The following is a 22639-nucleotide window of genomic DNA, read 5'->3' as shown; positions in this document are numbered from 1 at the left end:
GCTGGAGGTACCGGAGCTAGCTCTGCTTGGGAGAGCTGTGTGCGTGAGATCAGTGGTTTCGTTGGAGGCGGGTGACAGAGCTGTGACTGTGTTAGGAGGAGATCTGTGCGGCTCCTCATGTGTGAGAGTGCGGGGGAGAGGTGCGCGCGTACCTGCAGGACGCATCACCTCTGGGCAGAATTGTGTAGGTTACGCCCACAACAGGGCAGAGGGCATTTTATTAAAATGGCTATTGTTGGCAGTGAGGTGGAATACGAGTGGATTTTAATGAGGGGTAAGTGAAGGGGTAAGCTGAGCTGGTATCCTGTGAGTAGGCCTAAATGTGTGAGTGTACGCCAGGATCTGGGACCTCCTGAATCTGATAGTGCCACAGCCCAGGTGAGTCTATGCTGTGTGCCTACTGAGACATTGTGCAGAGCGGGTGGAGGGAAGAGGGCGTGGGCAATCTTTATCCTGTGACAGTGTTAGATGGAACCCTGTGGAGGAGAGAGAAGAGTCTGTACATTTCAGAGCTGCAGGGTTGGCAGAGTAAAGGCATGCGTGTTACCTATGCATACCGGGACGCTGCTGCAAGAGGGCAGAGTTCAGGTTGTATGGGCACCCTTACGCATGCATTCCCTGGGTTTCAGAAGCTCCAGTTTTGCTCAACTCAGAGTTCTGCAAGGGGACGACATACCACCAAGCAACAGGAGTGTGGCTTTTTTGCCATTGAATTTCCTAGTTTTTTTAACAGGAAAAGAGAGTTGTTGGCAGGAGTTGGTAGTCAGCTGTATCGCATCTCTTGCAATTTGCATACCAAGCCAGCCAGCGCCCCTGTCATTCTCCCTACCCCACAGATGAGTGTCAGCATGCCTCCCCAGCCACGCCCCTGACCCGTTCACTGCCCCCACCCCAACCTGGCTCCATCCCCACTACTCAACCCAGACTCCCCCCCAGCAAGCAGGGAACATCTCTATCTGAAGTCTTCGCTCCCTGGTATACAAACATTTCTATTACTGTTACTTCCCCTCTCCTCTAACCTGACTCATCTGCAGTGCCTGGAGCGCAGGACATCTGTGTTACAGTGGAGCTGTGTTTCGCAATGGTTAGAGGGTGGAGTCTGTGGCAGGGCCAGTGACAGAAACTATAGACTGTTTCCATTTCAAACTATTGACAGGAGACACAGATCCCCTGACTCCTGTCCAATGGATGCACCCCACCTCTGAGGACAGTGAGGTGTCAGAACCTGTAGCTTTTCAATGCCATACCGTACACATTTTCTGGTCAGGCATGAAACACTCCAAGGTACCTGTGCTATCAGTTCCAAACCTCCATGTTAAGTGTCTTTGGAAACATCATAGTGTTGCCGGCACCCAGTGCCGAGAGGCTGAACAACAGCTTGAGTGGTTCGTTACCCGGTGTGCTACACCCAATAATCACAACGGGGTGGAGAAGCAGAAAAGTTTATTTGCAGCTGCAAAAAGGTACAGGGAGAATAGAATCTCAAATCCTGCACACAGAGCAGGAAGTTACACAGGCTTTTATACATCCTTTTTCCCAGCATACTTATCCAATAGCAAGCTGCCCCAAGTATCCATATAGCTAGCCAATCCAGTTCCCAGCTAGTTCCCTGATTCTCTGTATCATTTGTTAAACTATACATAAAGCTGCTTTATTCAGCATTGTTCTTCCATATCTCCCCTGTTTGGCCTTGCTTAGTTTCAGGCAGTCTGACTCTGCAACATACTGTTGCAGACTCTCAGCATAACTGCTGTGTGTGCCTCCAGGCGGGGGGGGGGGGCCAAGGACACTTGGGCCTAGCACACAGAGCTGCTGCGAGTGCCTCCAGGCAGGAGGGGGGGCCAAGGACACCTGGGCCTAGTGCGAGGGGGCTTCATCGACACTTGTGGTCTTCCCTCCCCTCGAGTTACCTAGTGGCCATGCCCCAGTGTTCCCAACAACTATAGTAATTTCCCATGAGATCAGAAAGTGGCCACTCCTCCTTCCTCCCCCACCACTGCCTAATCAAATACAAATTTTCACAAACAACCAATCCAAGGCTTGCCTGCCAACAGTCCTCATTTCCCTGTGCCTCAGCCCCTGTGCCTGTCCCCCTGTCCTCCTCCACTTGCCCACAAAGTTCTCTGGCTCCTCCCCACCTGATATAACAGAAATGATGGTTAGACTGGCTTCTGCCTAGTCAACTGTGTTCACAGAAAACCTCCCCATAAAATAAAATCATGCTATAACAGAGACAACTCACACCCAGTAATGTGAGTTATTAAATCTTTATTGCCTAGGTGTACAAAGGTTTGGCCTAGAAACATCAGTGGTGGGGTTTTCCTCAGGGGCAACAGCATTGGCATGTTCCCTCAGACTATCCCTCAGGCAAGTGGAAAGTGGCTGCACAGAACCCCGCTCCTGTTTTTTCCCATTGTTCATGTGTGCGCGCCTTAGTCCTTCCACACTGCACATCTGCGCCCACAAAGACATGAACGTGTTCTTAATACAATTCACAATGTGGATCCCCCACAGGCTTAGTGGGTGCCATGCACTCACTTCCTTGGGTAAAAAATGGACTGATTGAGACCCTTTGGACTTGCATCACACCAATAGTTTGATCTCTAGCTCTGAGCAAAAACACCTAGAAACTTTTGAAAAACAGTTTTTTGGGGGTGGGAGGACGCTTATATCGCCTGAATCCCTGACTCAAGAAACTTGACATTTGCTTTGGTTTGTGGGAGTGCAGAGTAGGGTTAGTGAGCTGTCTTTGAAGAAAATCAGTGCAAATATGCAGATTTTGGGGCACTTAGAAGCCTCATCCTTTAAACAGGAAAAGGGGCCTGTTCATCTCAGTGTGGTGTTCTCAGCTGAATGAGAACGCCCCATGGAGGTGATTACAACCTGAGATGATAGCTCTGAGCCATGTGATCCCCTCCATTCATCACACAGGGTGTTTCCAACCTCCTCCTGTGTACTTTAGCACCTATGATATACATGAATTATGCTCGTCCTCAGCTACCCACCCAAAGGGGCAGGACTTCCCCAGACCCTGGGTCACATGGAGTGGGGGGAGACCAGGGGAGGGGATCTCAGACCCTTCCAAAAGTGCAAAAAACCCAAGTCCGCATCACATGGGGGAGGAGGCCAGGGAGGATATCTGACCCTTATAGATGGGCATGCCCCCACCCCAGATACTGGCACAAGTACAGAGGGCAACAAGAGGGGCTTTGACACCCTCAGAGGGGCAATAGCTCCCAGATTTGGGCAGACACATGGCGGGAGAATGTGTGGCTGACAGGTGCCCCTGCTCTTATTCTCCCCCAGTCCTCCCGCTACTCATCCCTCCATCCTCCATCCCAGTGTCCTTCCTGTCCACCCACCATCACCCCCATGTCTCCCTCACTTGGGCCCCCAACCTAGAACATAAGAGCATGAAAACAGCCATACATGTCAGATCATGATCCATCTTGCTTAGTATCCTGTCTCTAACATACCAGAGCTTAGTATCCTGTCTGGTTCATACCAGAGCTTCCTGACAGAAAGTTTCATCCATTAAGACTGTGGAACTTGTGGTGAGAGAGACCTTTGCTTTGAATTCACTTAGGTTCTTAAGTTAGGTGTTGGTTACAAAGAAAGGTAAAACGCAATTGATTCTGATTTTTATGCCCCATCACTTGTAATCACTTAAAATCTATCTTTCTGTAGTTAATACATTTGTTTTATTGTTTTATTTAAACAAGTGTGTTTTGGGATAACAGGATTTGTGCATATCATTTTCTATTAATGCAATGACAGACTTTATATGAGCTGGTATTATCCAGGAGAGCGCTGGTGTGACAGTCTATACCGCAACGCAACTCCCTGTCACTCCCTTATTCACCATGGTGATATAATTATGATGGTTTTTTGTACAAAATATGCCTTGTGAAGTGGTATTTTAAGTCTTAATCTGCTGAACATTAATATCCTGTTAAGTTGTGTGTGCTGTCATTGTATGTGACGTTATGAAGTGTTGCTATGTATGTGTTACTGAAATATGTTGTGAGGTTGGAAACACCCACAAGCAGCTTTTCCGGTACAACAATGCAGAAGCTAGACAGTGTGAATGGTCCATTAAGGGAAATACACACACTCACAAGGATTACCCCAGGAACTATACAATGGAAACCTCTCAGAGATTGCACATACACAGTGGAAGCTGTTTGACTCACCTCACAGCAAAGGAACTTTCCAGCAAGATAGAAGAAGCTATAAAATGGGGAAGTGACATAATCACTTTGACCTCACTCCCCCCAGAACTGAACACCTCAAAACACCTAGAAGACAAAGACTGACTGGGGAGGTAGTCCCAGGCAGGAAAGGAGGAATCCCAGCCTGTGTATGGAAGATTGGTGAACTGTTGTGCCATCAGGGTGAGACACAACTTGATTAAAATCCTATCTAGTTTCTAGAACAGTGGTTCTCAACTGTGGTCCACTGCTTGTTCAGGGAAAGCCCCTGACACACCGGGCCGGTTTGTTTACCTGCTGCGTCCGCAGGTTCAGCCAATTGCAGCTCCCACTGGCCACAGTTCACCGCTCTAGGCCAATGGGGGCTGCGGGAAGTGGCATGGGCCAAGGGACATGCTGGCTGCCCTTCTTGCAGCCCCCATTGGTCTGGAGCACCGAACCGCAGCCAGTGGGAGCCGTGATTGGCCGAACCTGCGGATGCAGCAGGTAAACAAACTGGCCCGGCATGCCAGGCACTTTCCCTCTACAAGCGGTGGACCACAGTTGAGAACCACTGTTCTAAGAACTTAGATTGCAATTTCTTTTTATTTCTTAGGTAATCTACTTTGATCTGTACACTTATTACTTATAATCACTTAAAATCTATCTTTCTGTAGTTAATAAATCTGTTTTATATTTTAACTAAAAACAGTGTGGTTTGAGTGAAGTGCAGGAAAAAAATCTTAGCGCAGTTAACAAAAACCTGTGTATGTCCTCTCCACATCGAGGGAGGGGCGGACTGGGTTATAAACTTACACTGGTCAGGCTTCTGACCAGAGCAAGACAGTACAGTTCTGGGGTCCTAGGCTGGGAGCGGGGTGGGGGTGGGAATGGGAACTGCCTGGAGCCTCTCTATTGTTGGTTCGCGAGTGGCTGGTGAAAGCATTCATATAACTCAGCTGGGTGTGTCCCTGCCTGTGAATGTTTGTGTGAGTGCAGGACCTGGAGGGGTTTGCAGCTTGTCACATAATCACAGTGTGAGAGGAAGCCTAGGTTGGTAAGACAGAGGGCTCAGTGGTACCCCAGTTCCAGGTTGCACCCCAGGAATGTCCGTCACAGCGCATTTCTGGGGGAAAGTCTGGGACTGGGAGTTTGCTGGTGTTACCCTGCAGTGTAATTTAAGAGTGGCTGGCTATAGCACTCATACAATATAGCTGGGAGTGATTTACATGTTAGAGACCGTGTGTGAGCAGACCAGGAGTGGTTGCTTTCACAGCAAAGCAGTGTAAAAGGCACCCCAGGTTGGAGAATTTAGGCGACACAGCTGTCCATCAGTCCAGATTGTACTCTGAGTAATGTCACACCTTTAAACATCAGGACTGAATAAAATTAACCCTTTCCTTTTCATCAAAGAAAGGAAAATGAGAGACTAATATTTTGCCTCCAAAGCAGAGAGATTTTAAAAGTTTTGGTTGGTTGTTTTGGATAATCACTCAGTTTCGGTTTCAGTATGAAGACTTGTTTTAATTTCTTGTTCTTTCTTGTGTTCTATCAATAAACCTTAAACTTCATAATAAACCCAAGACCCCTTGTATCACTGTTTTTTCTGTTGGACAGTGAAAGAATTTATAACACCTTTAACTCTTTTGACCCTTGAAATTTAACACAACACCTCTTAAAATATTACTCTTACGGGCTGTGTAACTTTTTTGACAATGAGTAAAACCGCATTAGTGTCTCTTCATTGTTGCTATGGTAAAGGGCTGATGAGCAGCTTTGGAGGCAGGGAGTGGTGCTGTTTAAATTTTTCATGCCAGCTTTGCAAGGCAGGTTTCGATGCACTTCCTTCACCCAGATGCCATGACAATGGGCACAATTAAAAAAAAACAAAAAACCCAAAGCTCTTATCAGAGAGAAGCCGAGAGATGTTCTCCCTAAAACTACAGCCCAAGAGCCGAATGGAATTGCAGTTCTCTCCAGCTGAAATGCTGGGCAGTTCTGGCTGTGAGAGAAAACAGTGACATCCAGTGGTAAGAGATGGGAGCTGGCTGGTGCTTATGGTTCCATGTAGGTTCAAGCTTTCATTCAAATGTTACAGTGGTAGGAGTTGGACTAGAAATGACTAAAACAAGCTGGACTTTCCCTCGGCTCCAGTGAGAAGAGTCAGCGCACAAGCAGGAGTGAATCATTGGGGAGCTGCAGTGTTAAATGAGCAGAAGGACAAGAAGGGGAGTGAATCACCCGGGAGTGAATCACTCGGGAGCTGCAGAGTTAAATGGGCCTTAGAGGGACAAGAAGAGGAACGAATCAGATACCTGAGGGCTACGTTACTTGCCCATTTTTTATGCCTCAAGAACTGTGTGTTTAAAAGTGAGATTTGAAACTCCTGCACCAAGGCTGACTTAAGGCTTTGAAATACTTAATGCCTCTTTATGCGTGTTTTCTTAACAGCCCAGTGCTGCATCCATGCCCATCAAGCAAAACGAAAATAAATACCCCCGCTTGCTACGTGTCCCAGAAATGCTGCCGAGGCAGCAGTGTGAGAACTGCCAAACATGACACAAATAGCTAAGAGCCAACAGGATCCGATTCCCACGCAAGGGTAACGGATGTATTTCTCAGTGAACAGCTGGATCCTAGATCTTTCTGAAAAAAATTCCATGCAGCAATCAGTCCTGGAGCCTGAAGCAACTGACTGTAGCATCAAAGATATGAGAGTCTGGGGCATGGAGACAAGGGAAGAAGAAGGTGAAGGAATTCTCTCCAAGTGAGTCTTCCAGTGTGGGGGTAGGCAGATTTGTCATAGCGTTTAAGGTCAGAAGGGATCATTAGATCACCTAGTCTGACCTTCCCTATATCACAGGTCACCAACCCCAGTCAGCACTGGGCACGCTAAACCCAACGTGTGTTAGCTGGGCTCGCACTAGCATGGTAAAAATAGCGGTGTCAACAACATTGTGGCACTGGTGGAGGCTCAGCCCCACCCTACCCCCTTTGTCCAAACTCAATGGCTAGCCCAAGCCTCAACTTGTGCTGTAGCTATTTTTAGTGCACAAGTGTGAGCCCCGTTAGCTGTCTACCTGGGCTGGGAGGCTCGCTCCCAGCTGCAGTGTAGACATACTCTAAGACTTTTGTGGGCCAGATCTGCAGCTGGGGTAAGCCAGTATAACTCCACTGAAGTCAGTAGCCAAACTCAAGAAATCAGAAGTCAGCGGTGCTACAAGAGTTCATCCCAGTTGAGGATCTGGCCCTGTAACTTTGTCTATACGTACACCGCAGGCTTCACCTTTCCATCAACCTCTTACAAGCCCACAGCCAGCAGAGCAGCATACTCGGCGGCCCAAGGTCTCATGCAACGTCTGCATATTGTTTTAATAGCAGGTGCTGCCACAAATGTTACTAAAATCCGAAGCTCTTAGCTGAAATGTAACTTCCACAATCATTTTACTAGGAAAGAGCAGAGATCTGTGTCTGTTCGCGAGTGCGCCTCTGGTTAAAACTGAGCGTGGTGAATAACAGATGTCTTCTATCAGTTTGGGTGTAAGTACCGTCACACAGCTGAGGAAAGATCAAAAGGGGATGTGTGCATCAACTCCCAGCAGATGGAATACATCTGTTTTGGACAGTTGCCATTAAGCGATTCTCAGTGCAGCCAGGCTTCATGCTTTAAAGTGATCTTGGGGTATTTCATGTAAGCACAGAATCCTGGGCTGGCCTCAGAAATTAGTGACAACGGCCCAGCTCCACAAAGGGATATAGGTGTTGCAACTCTCAGCATCACAGCAGAATCACAGGAACAGCACTGGGATTCACGAAGTCTTGAGTTAGGCAGCTGGGCTCCCTATACAGTGAATGGGGGGAGAGAGGCACCTTAGAAGGCAATCCACAAAAGCCTGCAGGCTGGGTGGGAGGCAGCTGAGCTATATGCCAATCAGAGGGGCATAGGCGATGCATATAAGAGGCTTGGGGAGGCTCCCCAAAAGCGGTTGGCAATGCAGAAGAGCAAATGCTATGGATGCCCCGCGAGTCACTTCCCTTTGGAGGCACGCCAGCCCACTACTTTAGGAGTGCTGGAAGCGAAGCTCCTTAAAAGTGTGGGCAGGGGACACCAGCCACAATCTGCCCTGCCCCTGCTCTGCCTCTTTCCTCTAGGTGCAGCCTGCCCGCCACTCGCTCCTCTCTGCCACTCCTCTGCTTCCTCTCAGGGGAAGAGGCGGAGTGGGGGCAGGGCCTTGGGGGGAGGAGCCATGGTCTATGCACTGGTGGCCCCCCACTTCTAGGGAGCTTCTGGCGCTCGCATATAAGCCTCCCCCAATGGAAGACATATGTGCCACCTATGCAGAGGGGGAGGGGGATGTAGCTCCTCCCCTGTCTCAGAGATAGGTGCCCATCTCTGCTAGCGATCCACGAGTGAGAACCAGCTGCCTGGAGTGAGGCAACTTAGGCATCTAAGTTGTTTCTTGGGGGAATGAATTAGGCACCTGTCTTTCACCACATAAAATGTCTGGAGGAGGAGGTGGTGATACCCACCTTTTAACCCAGTGGTTAGAGCATTCAGGCAGGAGACCCCTGTTCAAATCCTCCCTCCCCCCCACCCCCCCAGGTAGAGAAGGAAATTGAACCTGCATCTGCCACGCTCCCAGCTGTGTGCTCTAACCACTGGGCTAAAAGCTATAAGGTGGGCTCCTCCAGCAGTGACCAAATTTTGAACGGGTCCTGATCCTACCAGCTTGGGTCCTGCACACGACGTAGGGGCCGAATGCTTGTCTTCCCAGGCTGTGTGAATTGATCCGGGGCTTAGGCAAGCGATAGGCATCTGGATACCTAGAGAGAGGCAGTAGGATGTCCACAGGCAGAAACATAGGTGCCTAGGGACCTTTTACCCTCATAATTTAGTCGCTAAGTGAGTTTAGGCGCCTACAGGGTTTGGCAGGAGTTTTGTGGGATGACAATGGAGCCTAAAACTGGGACTTAGGACCTAAACCCCAGATTTTGGCACCTAAATACCTTTGTGGATCAGGGCCAAAGTGCCATCAGTGCGACGTTGCTTCTCATCCTCGCTCTTTCCCTCCATCAGTTTTCCATTGCATTTGGAGACACTGGTGGAAGCTCCGTCAGCCGTGCGAACACGAATCATCTCAAGGAGAAGAGGAGGAGAGAGAGGGCCAAAGAAAGGTTGGGAACCTCAGGAATGTCCACACGTCCACCTCTTAGAGCTCAATGACAAACAGCCTTTCGATTGGTGATGTAAAGGGCTTGTCTGGGCCGTTTTAAAGCTCACAGTTCAGCAAGTAGTAAAGGTTAGAAAAATAATAAAGCCACAAATAGAGCTATCAAAACCCAGGACCAGTCCTGGCATCTTACACCCAAATATGGGAAGAGAGAAATATTTTTGGCTTTCAAAAGGCAATATATTTGTGAAGTATGATTTCTTTATGCTAGTATAGCATGTGTGCATGCATATATATGTATATAGGGAGAGAGAGAGGCGGTGAATTTACTGAGAGGAGCTTATTATCCTGTAGATTTTCACTTCTCTGTCTCCTGTGCTCACACACTTTTGGCAACTTCCGTGGCAATTTTTTAAACTTTGCACTCCAAGCAGACAGATGCTCCAAGCCATAAAGTTCAGAACTTTCCCAGAGCTTGCAGTTGTTTGCATCTGGAGCCCAGGGTTTCATTTTTTCCATGTCCAGTTCCAAGGCTCCTTTTTAAAAGACCTAAATTAATTTCCCTGATCATAAATCTGGGCCTGAAGGCTTGTCACTTGCATTCAGTCAGTGATCAAGTAAGTTAGCCTTCAAAACATGGACAGTATGTGTGGGTGCGGGTGTCCGAATATCAAGGGAGCAAGCTAAGTCAGACTGTATACAGTGGGGTCACTTATACTGAAGCTGCTTTATAGGGCCTGAGCTTGAGCCATGGTGAGGGTTCTCAGGATCTTGCCCATAATTAAGTTCTAGACTGCTTCAGTGCTCTTGGTAGACTTTCACTCCTCTTGCAGTAAATGGACTTAACTCTATTTTTAGTGAAGTTTTACATCACCATGCTGTGACCGATACGGCAACTTCCTGCAATATCTTTGCAACTACTCTATTAAGTAGTTATGTATCATTGTGGCCCAGGAATTGTATGTAATGCCATGGGGGAGGGTGACCACAGCTCCTTCAGGAGCTAAGAACAGGTTAGGGCAATTAAGCAAATTCTCTTAAGCTGTAACATCTCCAGAGAAATACTGCCACCTGAAGAGGTTCACATTTACTGGTTCAGACTGGGGTCTCCAGAGAGGAACAGACAAACAAAGGACTTTTGGCTAAATAACTTGAGTTTAAGCTGACGCAGGGCCTGCTTTCTGATCCAGAAAACAGACAGGACCTTCGGTCCAAGGAGGGCCTCAATCTGTAATAGGAAAGACTGGAAGGACTGTGGCCTACTGAGGCCACATCAGACTGAGGGGTGACCTCTGGGAAGCTTTTAACAAGTGTATGGGAACTTTTTTCCCTCTGTAATGTTTTCATGTTAACAATAAATGTGCTTGCTTATAAAGAGCTGTGCGATGCCATAACCTTCGAAGGGAAAGAAAAGTGCAGACTTTGGCCTTTAAGGCAGTCTGGCTTGCTGGGGATAGGCAGGGAACTGTGAAGCCTGGTAAAACCCTGGTCAGGAGGGAGAGAAACATTGATCTTTGCCCAGGAGAGGTGATGGCTGAGAAGCAAGATGCCTAAGTGGATGCCCTCAAGGGACCCTGGAGGGGGAGTACAGATGTGCCCTGAACTGTGACACATGCTAATCCCGTTGGCAGTGCAGCAGTTGTTGCCCACCAGGCAGGTGTTCAGTTCTGCATTCTAAGGCGGAATGTTGTCTCTTCTCCACTCAGCTGGAGGAAGGGGAGAAGGAAGAAGCCACTGCCCTAGGAGGGGGAAGCACCAGGAGGAAGTGTTGGTTCCCATTGTTTGCTGCAGCAACTCCCAGTGTGGAAGGAAGAGGAGTTGGCCTTGATAGGGCTGCACCCTCTTCACAGTGAAGACATAGCCTTCCAGAAGCCCCCAGCCAAAGCTACCAGTGCCTCTTGTGACCAGAGGCCCTGCCACCACTCCTGGGGGTGGGTGAGGAGAGAGGAGATAGGTCTTTTGCCGGCAGGCCTTTCTATTGGAGTAAAACTTCTCTTATGGTGAGGGAAGGAAATCCCAGTTTGCTATAAAAGGGTTCACTGAATGTATCCCTGTCTTTGTGCATGTGAAATATATAGTATGTGTATATAGCCTGATAACATGAGAGAATCCTGCAAACCATGCCATGTAATAGGGTTTTTTCAATCTTTAATGTCTCTGATCCTCACACTGGTCTGGGGAGCGGCTCTGAAAGGAAACGCTAGCAGCTGGAGAAGAAAGCATTCCATTAAAATCAATTGACTTTATTCTCTGAGCAAAGCTATATAGATTTATTTTATAGTCATGTGAACAGCAGAGAGTTTGGCAGTAATGGTAGGCTCAGAAGTATGCACTGTCTTCCTGTTTGGCCCTCCTGCTATCAATTCTGAAAGACACCCAGCTCATGTTGTTTATAAACAAAGCAGTGACTTGAAATATTTCTCCAGTGGGCTTTAGAAGAACATGTTACATCTGAGGCCTTTGCATGACAGTGCAAGGAATAAGTAACCTCAACTAAATGGGTTATCATCAAGCACAGCAGTCTTAAAGAACCAATGATACATTTCAGCAAACTCTAAGAAAAACAATTTTATCAAAGCCTCATTAAACTGTCATGGTCCAGGCCTGCCATTATTTTTCCATCATTGCTTCTTTAAAACAAATATGTCTACTGAAATATAATCCTCTTCCTGGAAAACAAATACCGAGACCAGATTTTCAGCTGATGTCAATCATTATAGCTCCTTTGAAGCCAGGGGAGCAAACAAAGCTACACTGATTGACACCAGCTGAAACTCTGGCCCTGAGTGGAGAGGACATTAAACAAAAGCAACAGATACGAGAGCATTTCAGTTATGCAATCAGATGACAAGGGTCAGCTAGGGCAACACAGTCCATTGCTAAAATAGATCACATGATCCTTAAAGAGGCTAAATCTGATTTTCTTGGGATTCAATTATCTTTTATACCGCTACTATTCCGAAAGACCCTAGCTAATGGCCATCTTATCAAACTATATTTTAATGAATGAGTTAGTAAATAATCAGTACTTTCTCCAAAATAAAGCTTCCCAGTGGGATTTTTCAGAAGCACCTGGATTAACCACTCCCATTGAAATCAATTTACTTTAGGTCAACTCTGAGTTCTGAAAATCCCACTCTTCTTCTTTATAGATCAGTCTACTTCTTTCTAATTCGCATGAGGATGTCCTATTATCAGAGGGCTCAACCCTGCCAATGTCTCAGTAGTACTTTACTCTGCAAGTAGTCTCTATTGTAAGTGTCAAAGTCAGGCAAGAAGAACTGACCCTACTGTTTGGAACAACATGTTCATCAGCATGAAACTGATTCTGATCTCGATTATACTGGATTCTGATTTCACTGAATGAAAGCTCAGACTGTCTCTCCTGACTCCAGACTCCCAGAGTAAGGGGAGCAGGATTGGGCCATGAATCGGCAGGAGGAAAATATTTGATTAGTTCATGGATAGCTTGATAAAATCAGCAATAATGGAAAGGGAATTGCAGGAAAAGTATCTACAGCAACAATTTAATGAGGCTTACGTAACCTACTCTATGATATGCAAAGTTAGAGTGTTGCACTGGTTCTTTATTAAATCACATAAGCCATCCTAATAAGTTTCTGATGTAAAAAAATATATCTATAAATCATGCCTTAGTAAGGAACAATGCAGCTGCTACGGAGTTGGAAGTAGCTTTTAGCCAATTAAAATGCAGCATAGATCTAACATGCTCTAATGCATTACTAGGCCATGATGACTTTATTTGCAAACAGTTTATCTATTTGTGTGTGTGTGTGTATATATATATATATATATATATATATATATATATATATATATATATAATGTATTTATGTGCAAATAGATAAACTATTTATATATATTCCTGATGCCAAACAGAATAACCTGGCCTACATGTCAGCAGTAGGAGCCCTGCTGTTACACAATCATGAACTGACACACGTACGGCAATTTATCTTTGCATTTCTTGTCAAACCACTTGCCAATGGCAACCCCTGACAAGGCTGCACAGTTCTCCAGTTTGCCACCATCCGGCTGGGTGGTGATCTCAGTCTCCCAGTTCCGGTAGCGGATGCTGCTGCCTGTCATGTCCACCCATTTGCCCTCAGCTGCCAGGTCATTGACGCCAAGCCAGACATCTGCTTCTGACCCAATACTCTTCCTCATGTACTCGTAGAGCGCGTCGTTTTCATCCCCGTTCTGGGGGGTGCTGAGGGTGCCGCCCTGGGAGATGCAGTCTTCACTGGCCTCGTGATATGTCTTGGTGTCAGAAAACGCAAGGAAGCACTTGAGGTGAATTTTAGTGCCCTTCAAACACACTAAGAAATGACAAAAAGACCAGGTACAAACAGAAAAAGAACATGTTGTAAAGACAGTGCCTGAGAGGGGGTCATCAGTAGCAAATGTTACAGTCGAATTCAAAATTTTATTCTCACACCCTGTATAGGAATTGGGTAGTAGTGTATCACTGACAGCCCCTGGTCATCGTCAGGGGAGTCCAACCTGGGACCTCTGGAGCTAAATGCATGAGCCTCACTGCTTGAGCTTAAAGCCACATTGCTCTTAGTTAAGGCTGTAGCAGACTCATTAATCTCTAGATGACCTAGGTACCACTAGAGGGCACCACGTCCAGTAGGCATGGGTTACAGTAGCCCTTTAAATAGTTTGGAAGCCCTATAATGGGCCACCCTGTCTTCTATACCCTGTCAGAGCAGCAGTGTATGTATGTCGTGAGGCCTTGTATGGTTGTATATAGTTAGTAAACATGGTTATGTGGAACCCCAGCTGTGTCCATGTGCCTTCCAAATTTGAATAGAAAGCAAGAACTCAAATCCCCATTTCCCCTTGTTTTAAGTTGCTCCTAAACTTTCCCAAATAAATTCCTTGTGGGCTAAACTTTTTCATCCTTGGTCTCGGCACAACATTGCAGAGTTCTGGAAAACTTGTGCATATTTGCTGCAGCTGTTTGAGTTATGCAAGCATGAAAGAGACTCCCTTTTTCACAGGTTTTGATCAGAAATGTTGCACTTGAATAACTTAAGCTCTTCAGAAAAATTTCCTCCTTGCCCCATTGCTAAGAATTTTTAAACTTTCTACTCTCTCACAATGATATAGTTGTTAGTAGAAATTACACATTTTTAAAGTTTTAAGCACTGAAAGCCTCTGGGCACCTTATTTAAAAACAAACAAACCCTAATAGGAGCCATGTATGAATATTCAAACTGTTTTTTAAAGTCCCATTGAACCTGGACTTGTGTCTGAAATCTAAATTTAATCCATATTCTTTTTCAAAGAAGATCATTAGATATGGGACAAAATTCTCCTCTTTAAGCCACACTGTGGGTCTCAGGTCTATTGCATGATCTGCCAACACACCTTCTACTGATGTCGGTGGAAGTTCTTCACATGATACTAGTGTGGAATACATAGATTGTAAACACTTTGGAACAGGGACCATCTTTTGCTATGTGTCCTAGCACACCAGGACTCTGAGCCCTGATTTGGGTCCCTGATTTGAGGCAATAATGTATTACAAACAATAATAATAGAATATGCTAACGTGATCTGATTGCAGTGCGGTTCAGACAGAAGGGTGATGGCTGGCTGCACAGCAAAGAGAAAACTGTGGGAAATATTAAAGTACAGCATCCCCTATACTCTATCCTTCTGACTGATGAAGAAAAAATGACCGTCTGAGTTAGCTTTCTGTGTTATTGTAGCCGTGTTGGTCCCTGGATATTAGAGGGACAAGGTGAGGGAGGTAATATCTTTTATTGGGCCAACTTCTGTTGGTGAGAGAGACCAGCTTTTGAGCTACACAGATCTCAAGAATTGCTCTGTGATGTTCAAAAGCTTGTCTTTCTCGCCAACAGAAGCTGATCCAATAAACGATACTACCTCACTGATCTTGTCCGTCTGATTTAGTGCCACTGTAAAACTCTCAATATTTCTAATGAGAAGTTCCAGCATATAAAGAATTATTGAGCCACGTACTGTACAGTTAATGCCATTAAAAGTCTGAGCAGCTCCATCTGTCTGAAAATGTTGTGAAAATACCACACATAGCATTAATCTAATTATGAATGCATCATTAATGATGGAATTCTAACCCAAATACACTAGGACCTCTCTTCACACCCTTGTCAACATGTACAGAGAGATTGTAACCACGTTTTAATTAGCACCGATCTCAAAGCAATAACTGTGTATTCAACAATGAGCTCTTTACCTGTCTGAAGAGCTTGCTTTTCTTTCAGTAAAGCCACCTCCTGGGAGATGTTGTCAATCAGAGCCTTAAGATCTTCAATCATTTTGAGGCTCACACCATCTGTGGAACAAATCAAGAGATGAACGCAAACATTTCATGTACATCTAATGAATGCAATTGAGGTTATTAGTGTCACCAGAGCTCCTTCTCTCTCCTCCTTCAAAAACTCCTGAAAAGACACTGGTTCTGCAGTGCATTCTTTTGCAGGCTGACCACCTGCCACTGCATTTATATTATAGTGGCCTATACACTACCACCTTGTGCCTGTACATCATTCCCCTACTGGGGTATGGACTGTGTTACTACTTTGGGACAGTAAAGGGGCAGTTTGTGGAACTATGGACCCGATCCAAAGCCCACTGAAGTCAATAAGAGTCCTTCCATTGATTTCAATGAACTTTGGATCAATTTCCTGGATCAATAATACAAACAGAAGGGAATTGTCGAAGAAGTCCTTAACAGAGTTCTTCTGGCTCTCTCCGAACTCTTTAAAGAATTATTTGATTTGTATGTAATCCTTGAGACACCAAAGGATTAATATGTTCCCAGAAGCTTCTGAGCAAGTATTCTCTGCCCACTGACAGCATGTTCTAATGGTGTAATGCTTCTCAAGTATGTCTTTTTTAGCAGAGCATATCAGGCTTCAATATCCTTGATGGAGTTGCTTAGAATCACCTGGAATGGGTTCCTCCTGCTTAGAGAACACTGGTTCCTGCTTGTGTGGTTGAGTTGAATCTATTACTAAAACTCATGTATTCTGTTATGTGTTTCATTCTTCAGACTCTTCAAAACTGTTTACTCCATACACTACAATTCTAGTAGGGGAATAGTAAGGTCATACCGAAGTTTGAGTGAGACACCATGGTTACATATGTAGTTAAAGAAACTGAAGAATCCACAAAGTTTTCCAATGAGTGAGAATGAACAAAACTTTCAGGTAGTGAATTCCACACAGCAAAGATTCTTAGGGGAAGAATGGATTTTGGAAACAGTCATTGTGTTCAGTAGGGTCCCTGTAATAGTTTTATCTATGCTTAAGAATCCGTTTTTCTCCCACTGTTGATGGAGTACTGGATGCTCACCAGAGGCGATCAGCACTGTTCTCTGCTTCCATTGCTGGAGAAGAATATGAAGCACTCAGTCCCACTCCACCCCATCTCTGGAGTCGAGTGCAATTTCCCTGCAGCACTCCTAGGAGCCCTGGGCAAGGTTAGATTCTCTCTCTCTTTCTCCTTCCCCACCCCTCTGCCAACTAGTTTATTTTATCTAGTGATCTCTATCTACATACTTCCTGAGCCCCTCCAAACTACTGAACCCTCCCCTTCCAAATCTTGTGCTCTTGCTTTTTTCCCATAGGGACAATGGCTTAGTTCATTTTCTTGAAGTGGGGTGTGAAGAACTTTTTGAGAGAGAGGCAAGTCAGAGAGATGAGTTTTGCATTTAGTCGTGAAGAGACTGAGGCCCGTAATGGTTGTTGTCTCTTGCAAGCCTGGTCTGTAGCTTTGGACCAGCTCCTGGGAGAGTTTCCCCTGTCACCCATGATCATGCGCTGCCTCCAATCCCATTGGATGGCACTTCTGTTGCCAGGGCTGGCTCTAGGTTTTTTGTTGCCCTAAGCAAAAGATTTGCCACCCCAAGCTCCGAGAGCGCAACTGCCCAAGAAAAAAGAAAAAAGGGTGGCTGGAATGCTGTCCCTGGAATTGTGCCGCCCCACGCACATGCTTGCTTTGCTGGTGCCTAGAGCCGGTCCTGTCCATTGCTCCAGTGGAGAGCAGTTCTTCCGATAGGTCCTGGTCATGCTGGGAGAGAGGCGTCACTGGTAGCAAGGGCCAGTCCCATTAAGGGCTTTGAATGTCATGACAGAGACCATGAACGGGACTTCGTATTCAGTAGGAAGCCTGTGTCATCGTGTCTTCACTGCAGTTTTTAGAATGTGAGCCTGATTAAAGCTAACTGGAGTATGCCTCCCCAAGCTGCAAATCTCACCTTCAGCTGCTGTGTGGACATTCCCAGAGAAGGGCAATTTTCTAGTAGTGGTGGCTCTGCAGGAGCTGGCCTGCCAGAGAGGGGTGAGGGAGCAAGAAGCTATGAGGTCTCCACAGGGATGGCCCCTGTCTTCGGTGGCCCCCTAGCGATCCGTGAGTTTCTTGGATTTGAAGACCAGAAGGGACTGTGATGAACAGCTGGTCTGATCACTGTTCCGGATGGTTACTGGCCCTCACTATTAAAAATGGGAAGTCTGTTTTTGGAGACAAGATCATTTGGTCCATTTATGCAGATTATATACTTCACTCTCACCAAAGAAGTGATCCAGTGGAGACTCCATGAGGTTTCCCTCCTGATTTTCTGTACCTTATGTGGGGTTTTCTGGGGGTGGGGGTGATCTGGCCTTTAGGAGTGATAAGATTATAAAACAATATTTAGTTCTTCTTTGGTACTCTTCTGTCACTCTATTGAAGCCATTTCCCATGTAATTAAATGTGCCATTACCACTAATGTCACTGATCTATGGCTTAGTTAGAGTAATTGCAACTTCTGTAACCAGCTACTAATTGGTACTCTGGTTACTCTCATTTAGAAATAATTGAGCTTTTATCCCTTTGATGTTGCAGCAAACAGGACAATAACGGGGTGGTATTCACTGTATCTATACAGCTGCTCCCAAGAAACTATTTCTATACCTATCCTGCCATAAATGTGGTGGTGTTTCTATGGGGGAACCTAATGTGGTGAAAGCAAATGTGACAATCTACGCATGCAGACCTTAGTCCAGGTCTATCCTGGAAATGCTGGCTCTGGTGAATTGATTAAGTAAGCAGAGTTACTACATGAGATCAGTTGGAAAGCAACATTGAAAGCCCTATAAAAGACAAGCGGTGAAGATTATAACGTGTCATGAATAGGAAACAAAAGCATCAAGAGGAGTGTATTAAACTGCTTTAATCATTGCTCAATTAACTTTAATGGGTTCCATTAACACTGAAGCATTAGTTATTATTTTGGTACCTTTGAGGAAAACACATCGTGGGAAACTTCTCATTAATACAGCTGCTATTGTAAGGGAGCCTTCCTAGCAATGAAAGGGCTAGTAGCCTTAACCCAACATACTACGACGGAAAGAGGAAGGATGGTTTTATGGCTAAAGCACAAGAGTTCTGGCGTCTATTCCTGGCTCTGCCACAAACACTGTGTGTGGTTCTTGGGAAACTTACTTGTCTTAACCCTTCTGTGCCTCACTTCCCCCATCTGCCAAGGGTGACAGCAATTCTCCCTGCAGTCATGAGCACTGAGCACCTCTGCAAATCTGGCACCAAGAAAATGAGGAACACTAAACTGGCAGCCAACTGTGAAAAGTTTGGTTTAAGTGACTTGCCCAGCATCACACAGGAATTCTGTGGCAGAGGCAGGGTTAGCATCCAATTCTCCAAGGCACCATTCAACTTCTTTAACTACGGGACCTTCACTTCTCTTCCCGCAATCTTCTGCCTCGTTCACTACGTGCCTTTCCAACTTCTGTAAAAAATAAGGCCCAGACCACAGCCACATTCATTACACAACCCTGATTCAGCCACAGTGCACCATCATCCTCTGTGCTGAATGAGGCAGAGGTCAATAATGTCATTCATAAATGGAAGGGGGAAACTCCGTCAAGGAAGAAAGACTGTGTAGCTAAGGTACTGCAGTGGGAAGCAGGAGGTATGGGTTAAATTCCCAATTCTGGTACTGATCTCCTATGTGAACCTGAGAGAGCTTACTCTCTCTGTGCCTCAATTCCCCATTTGAAAATAGGGATAAGAACTATTCTCTATCTCACAGTGCTGTTGTGAGGATTAATTTGTGTCTCAAAGATAGACAGAGCCTATGGACATCATAGTAAAGCCTATACATTGTTTAAAAAGCGGTCACAGTAACTGCAAACGTTGGTAGAACTTTCCCCATTCCCCTGCCCAAATATCTGTGATAAGCCGTTTCTATGGAACCTGTGTATAATTGAACAGTGAAGACAACCTGTAATACACTCATCTGAACTGAACCCCATGAAGAAATCCATAAAGATTCAGATGGAGACTATTCCTGTTCAGTTGTTTGTCTTTAAATAATCTATCCTGATTTATAGCATAAATAGCATATAACATAACTTATACCGAAGTAAGTGGTAGTGTAGACAATGGCTAAGGGTATGTCTCCACTGCAAAGGGGGGTGTGGTTAAAGCTCAGGTAGGCATAGCCACGCAACCTTTAATCTAGCTACCACAGCTTGAAGCTGTTTCCATCCTATACAAGGTTTAGAGTTTGGTACAATGGCTCTCGGCACCCCCACTATACAAAATGTTCCAATGTCCCTGAGTGTAGAGCTGATTGGTCATGAATTTTCACTTCCCTCCCTCATTGTTTCAGTTTTGTAACTTTTTTTCCTCCCCTTTCTTTGCTGAAATCTGAAAAATGCTGGCCACTCTTATTAGTGGGGAAAACTTTCCAGAGAGGCCTGGACCTCCAGCTTGCCACTGCTGAAGAGTCGAGCTGGTTGGTAAATGGGTTGGTATTTTTCTGTGGAGAATTTCAACTTTTCATTGAAAATCAAAAAACTCTTGGGCTGAAAAGTGCCAGAGGCTGAAACAATGTTGTGGTTTTGGCCAAAAAGTTTTGGAGCGTGGATGAAAATTTTGGAGGCAAGCAGACATTTTCAGTGAACATTTTCATTCCATTGAGGAAAAGTGTGATGGAAACTTTTTAACCAATCCTACTGAAGAGCCCAGTTGTCAGCAAACAATTACAAAGAGAAAAATTCCATTGCTATAATGAGTGAAGCAAAATTCCTCTGAGAAACACAAATGCACCGGCTGGTACAAGTTGTGTGTGGGGGGGTGTTGCACACCCCAACTTGTACCAGCAGGTGTACACACACACACTGCACCAGAGGAGGTGAGTGAGTGTTTTGGACCCTTACTGCAATATTTTTTTAAAAATAAACATGATTAGGGACTTCACTGAAAGACCAAGCACAAGGAAAAGCTCATTCAAATACAAACTTCTGAGGAAAAATAACCAAACTGGGAAGAGACTACAGAAAATGACTGCCCAAGTAAATGGTTTGTTTAAACATCTTCTTTCAGGTTTGCTCCAAGATGAAAATTCCATGTTTAAAAGGAATTCAAATATCTGGAGGAACAGTCTGATACAGCTGTGAAACTGTCTTCCCCAAAGTATTGCCCCACAAATTCTAAGGGCTGGAGTGAGCTCACAGTGGTCATCAGTTACTCACCCAAGTCGTCCTTCAATTATTTGCATTGTGCAGAAACAGGGATGGGCGAGTAAACCCCAGTGCATTTATTTTTCTATACACTATCTGCTAATGACAGGTTTCAGAGTAAAAGCCGTGTTAGTCTGTATTCGCAAAAAGAAAAGGAGGACTTGTAGCACCTTAGAGACTAACCAATTTATTTGAGCATAAGCTTTCGTGAGCTACAGCTCACTTCATACTTCCCAGTATGCATCCGATGAAGTGAGCTGTAGCTCACGAAAGCTTATGCTCAAATAAATTGGTTAGTCTCTAAGGTGCCACAAGTACTCCTTTTCTATCTGCTAATGATTACTCTTCACTAGATGTATCTGGAGTACAACTTAATATACACTTGAGGCAAATGTTTTAAAATAGGATTTGGAGACCATTGCTGATATTTGTTAATAAAGTTATATAATCATAGAAATTATGTACTTCCTCTATTTCTTGGAGAAAATATTCTGTCTACTCTGCCTCAGAATTTACATCAACTCTTTCCCTTCTGTCATTTTATTTTCCTCTTAAAATGGGATGGGGGAAATTAAGGATCATTAAAATGAGATTTTTATACAGGAAAAAATGGTAGAAACATAGAGATAATATATATAGTATGTTGCTATCTGAATTTTAGAACAAATGGTTCATTATGAGGACATCCTATACAACTCAATAGAAGAAAATAACTTTGGGAGGATTTTTTTTTTAAACAAGCAATAGAATTTAAATTTCCTTGTTATAGAATTCTACAGGATGGTCCAAAAATCCTGTAGGAAAACAAGCTGATGGTCTGTTAAAGTCTATATGTTTTTAGAATAATTTTGATAAAATGCTGTTAAATACAGGCCCACCTAATGAACCTTCCCAGCTCCCTACCTTTCTTGGAGCTCGCTGTCCTTTGCTTGGATGTGGAGGCTTGCTGGACTGTAACCTGCACAAGGCAAAAGAGGCACAGAAGCAAGCAGGCGCCTCGAAACTTCATTCTGCTGCTGCTCCTGACCGAGTGGATTTGGAGTGGTGTTGATCTGCCCTGAGCCAGCCTTTTTAACACAGGCTTTAATCAAAAATGTCTGTCCAAGAAATCCTTCCAGACTCGCTCACAGCGTTCCAGGGACGAGAGGGAGAGAGAATTCCACTGAGGGCTGGGACAAATGCAGTATCCTGGGCTTAGAGAAAGTTCAAAGAATTCCAGTGGACAAAGGAAAAAAGGGATGATTCTTTTATTTCTTAGGGTGTTTGTTTTAAGCATGTCAGAATGTGAGGCAAATTAACCTGGTTAGTGATTTAAAAATATAGATGTTTATTGTGCCCTGAATTATTTCCTGTGGATTTCAGTAAAGCTGTAAGGGATTGATCCTGTGTTCCTGATACATCCCAAACTCCCATTGGAATCACTGGGAGTTCGGGATGCCAAATGAGTGTAAAATTGGCTCCTAAGACTATAGCTGGGACCCCAGATTGTCCCCTCCCATGAGGATCCCCCACAGGGTTCCTTTCAGCAGGAAAACAACAGGAGGGTCTCATCATGGTATTTTCTCCAAATTGTTTGGCATGGGCTGCCCCTTGCCTGCAATAAAGTGAGGGCTTTGGACCCCGGACATTGCAGATTCCCTGATACTAGAGGCCAGGGCCATTCACGTGGAAACCCCCTGCCTCCATGTTGCCCATCTGCCCCCTTTCAGCTCTCTCCAACTCTCCGCCATGGCTTTCC

At 45.2% G+C, this 22639-nt stretch overlaps 1 protein-coding gene across 1 annotated transcript; it reads right to left on the bottom strand.

Annotated features, from left to right (window-relative positions):
• Window positions 1-13187: 13187 nt before the first annotated feature.
• On the bottom strand, window positions 13188-22052 carry CLEC3B (C-type lectin domain family 3 member B). The gene is made up of 3 exons (XM_084620341.1): window positions 21805-22052; window positions 15612-15710; window positions 13188-13701 (listed from the first exon to the last, which is right to left on the bottom strand). The coding sequence occupies exons 1-3, from the start codon at window positions 21908-21910 to the stop codon at window positions 13301-13303; spliced, it is 606 nt and encodes a 201-aa protein (XP_084476467.1). The 5' UTR covers window positions 21911-22052; the 3' UTR covers window positions 13188-13300.
• Between the last annotated feature and the right edge of the window lie 587 nt (window positions 22053-22639).

The sequence above is a fragment of the Lepidochelys olivacea genome (assembly GCF_965140295.1).
Source record: "Lepidochelys olivacea isolate rLepOli2 genome assembly, chromosome: 2".
Lineage (NCBI taxonomy): Eukaryota > Metazoa > Chordata > Testudines > Cheloniidae > Lepidochelys > Lepidochelys olivacea.
The sequence above is the reverse complement of the archived record's forward strand: the minus strand, read 5'-3'. Positions and strand labels throughout refer to the sequence as shown.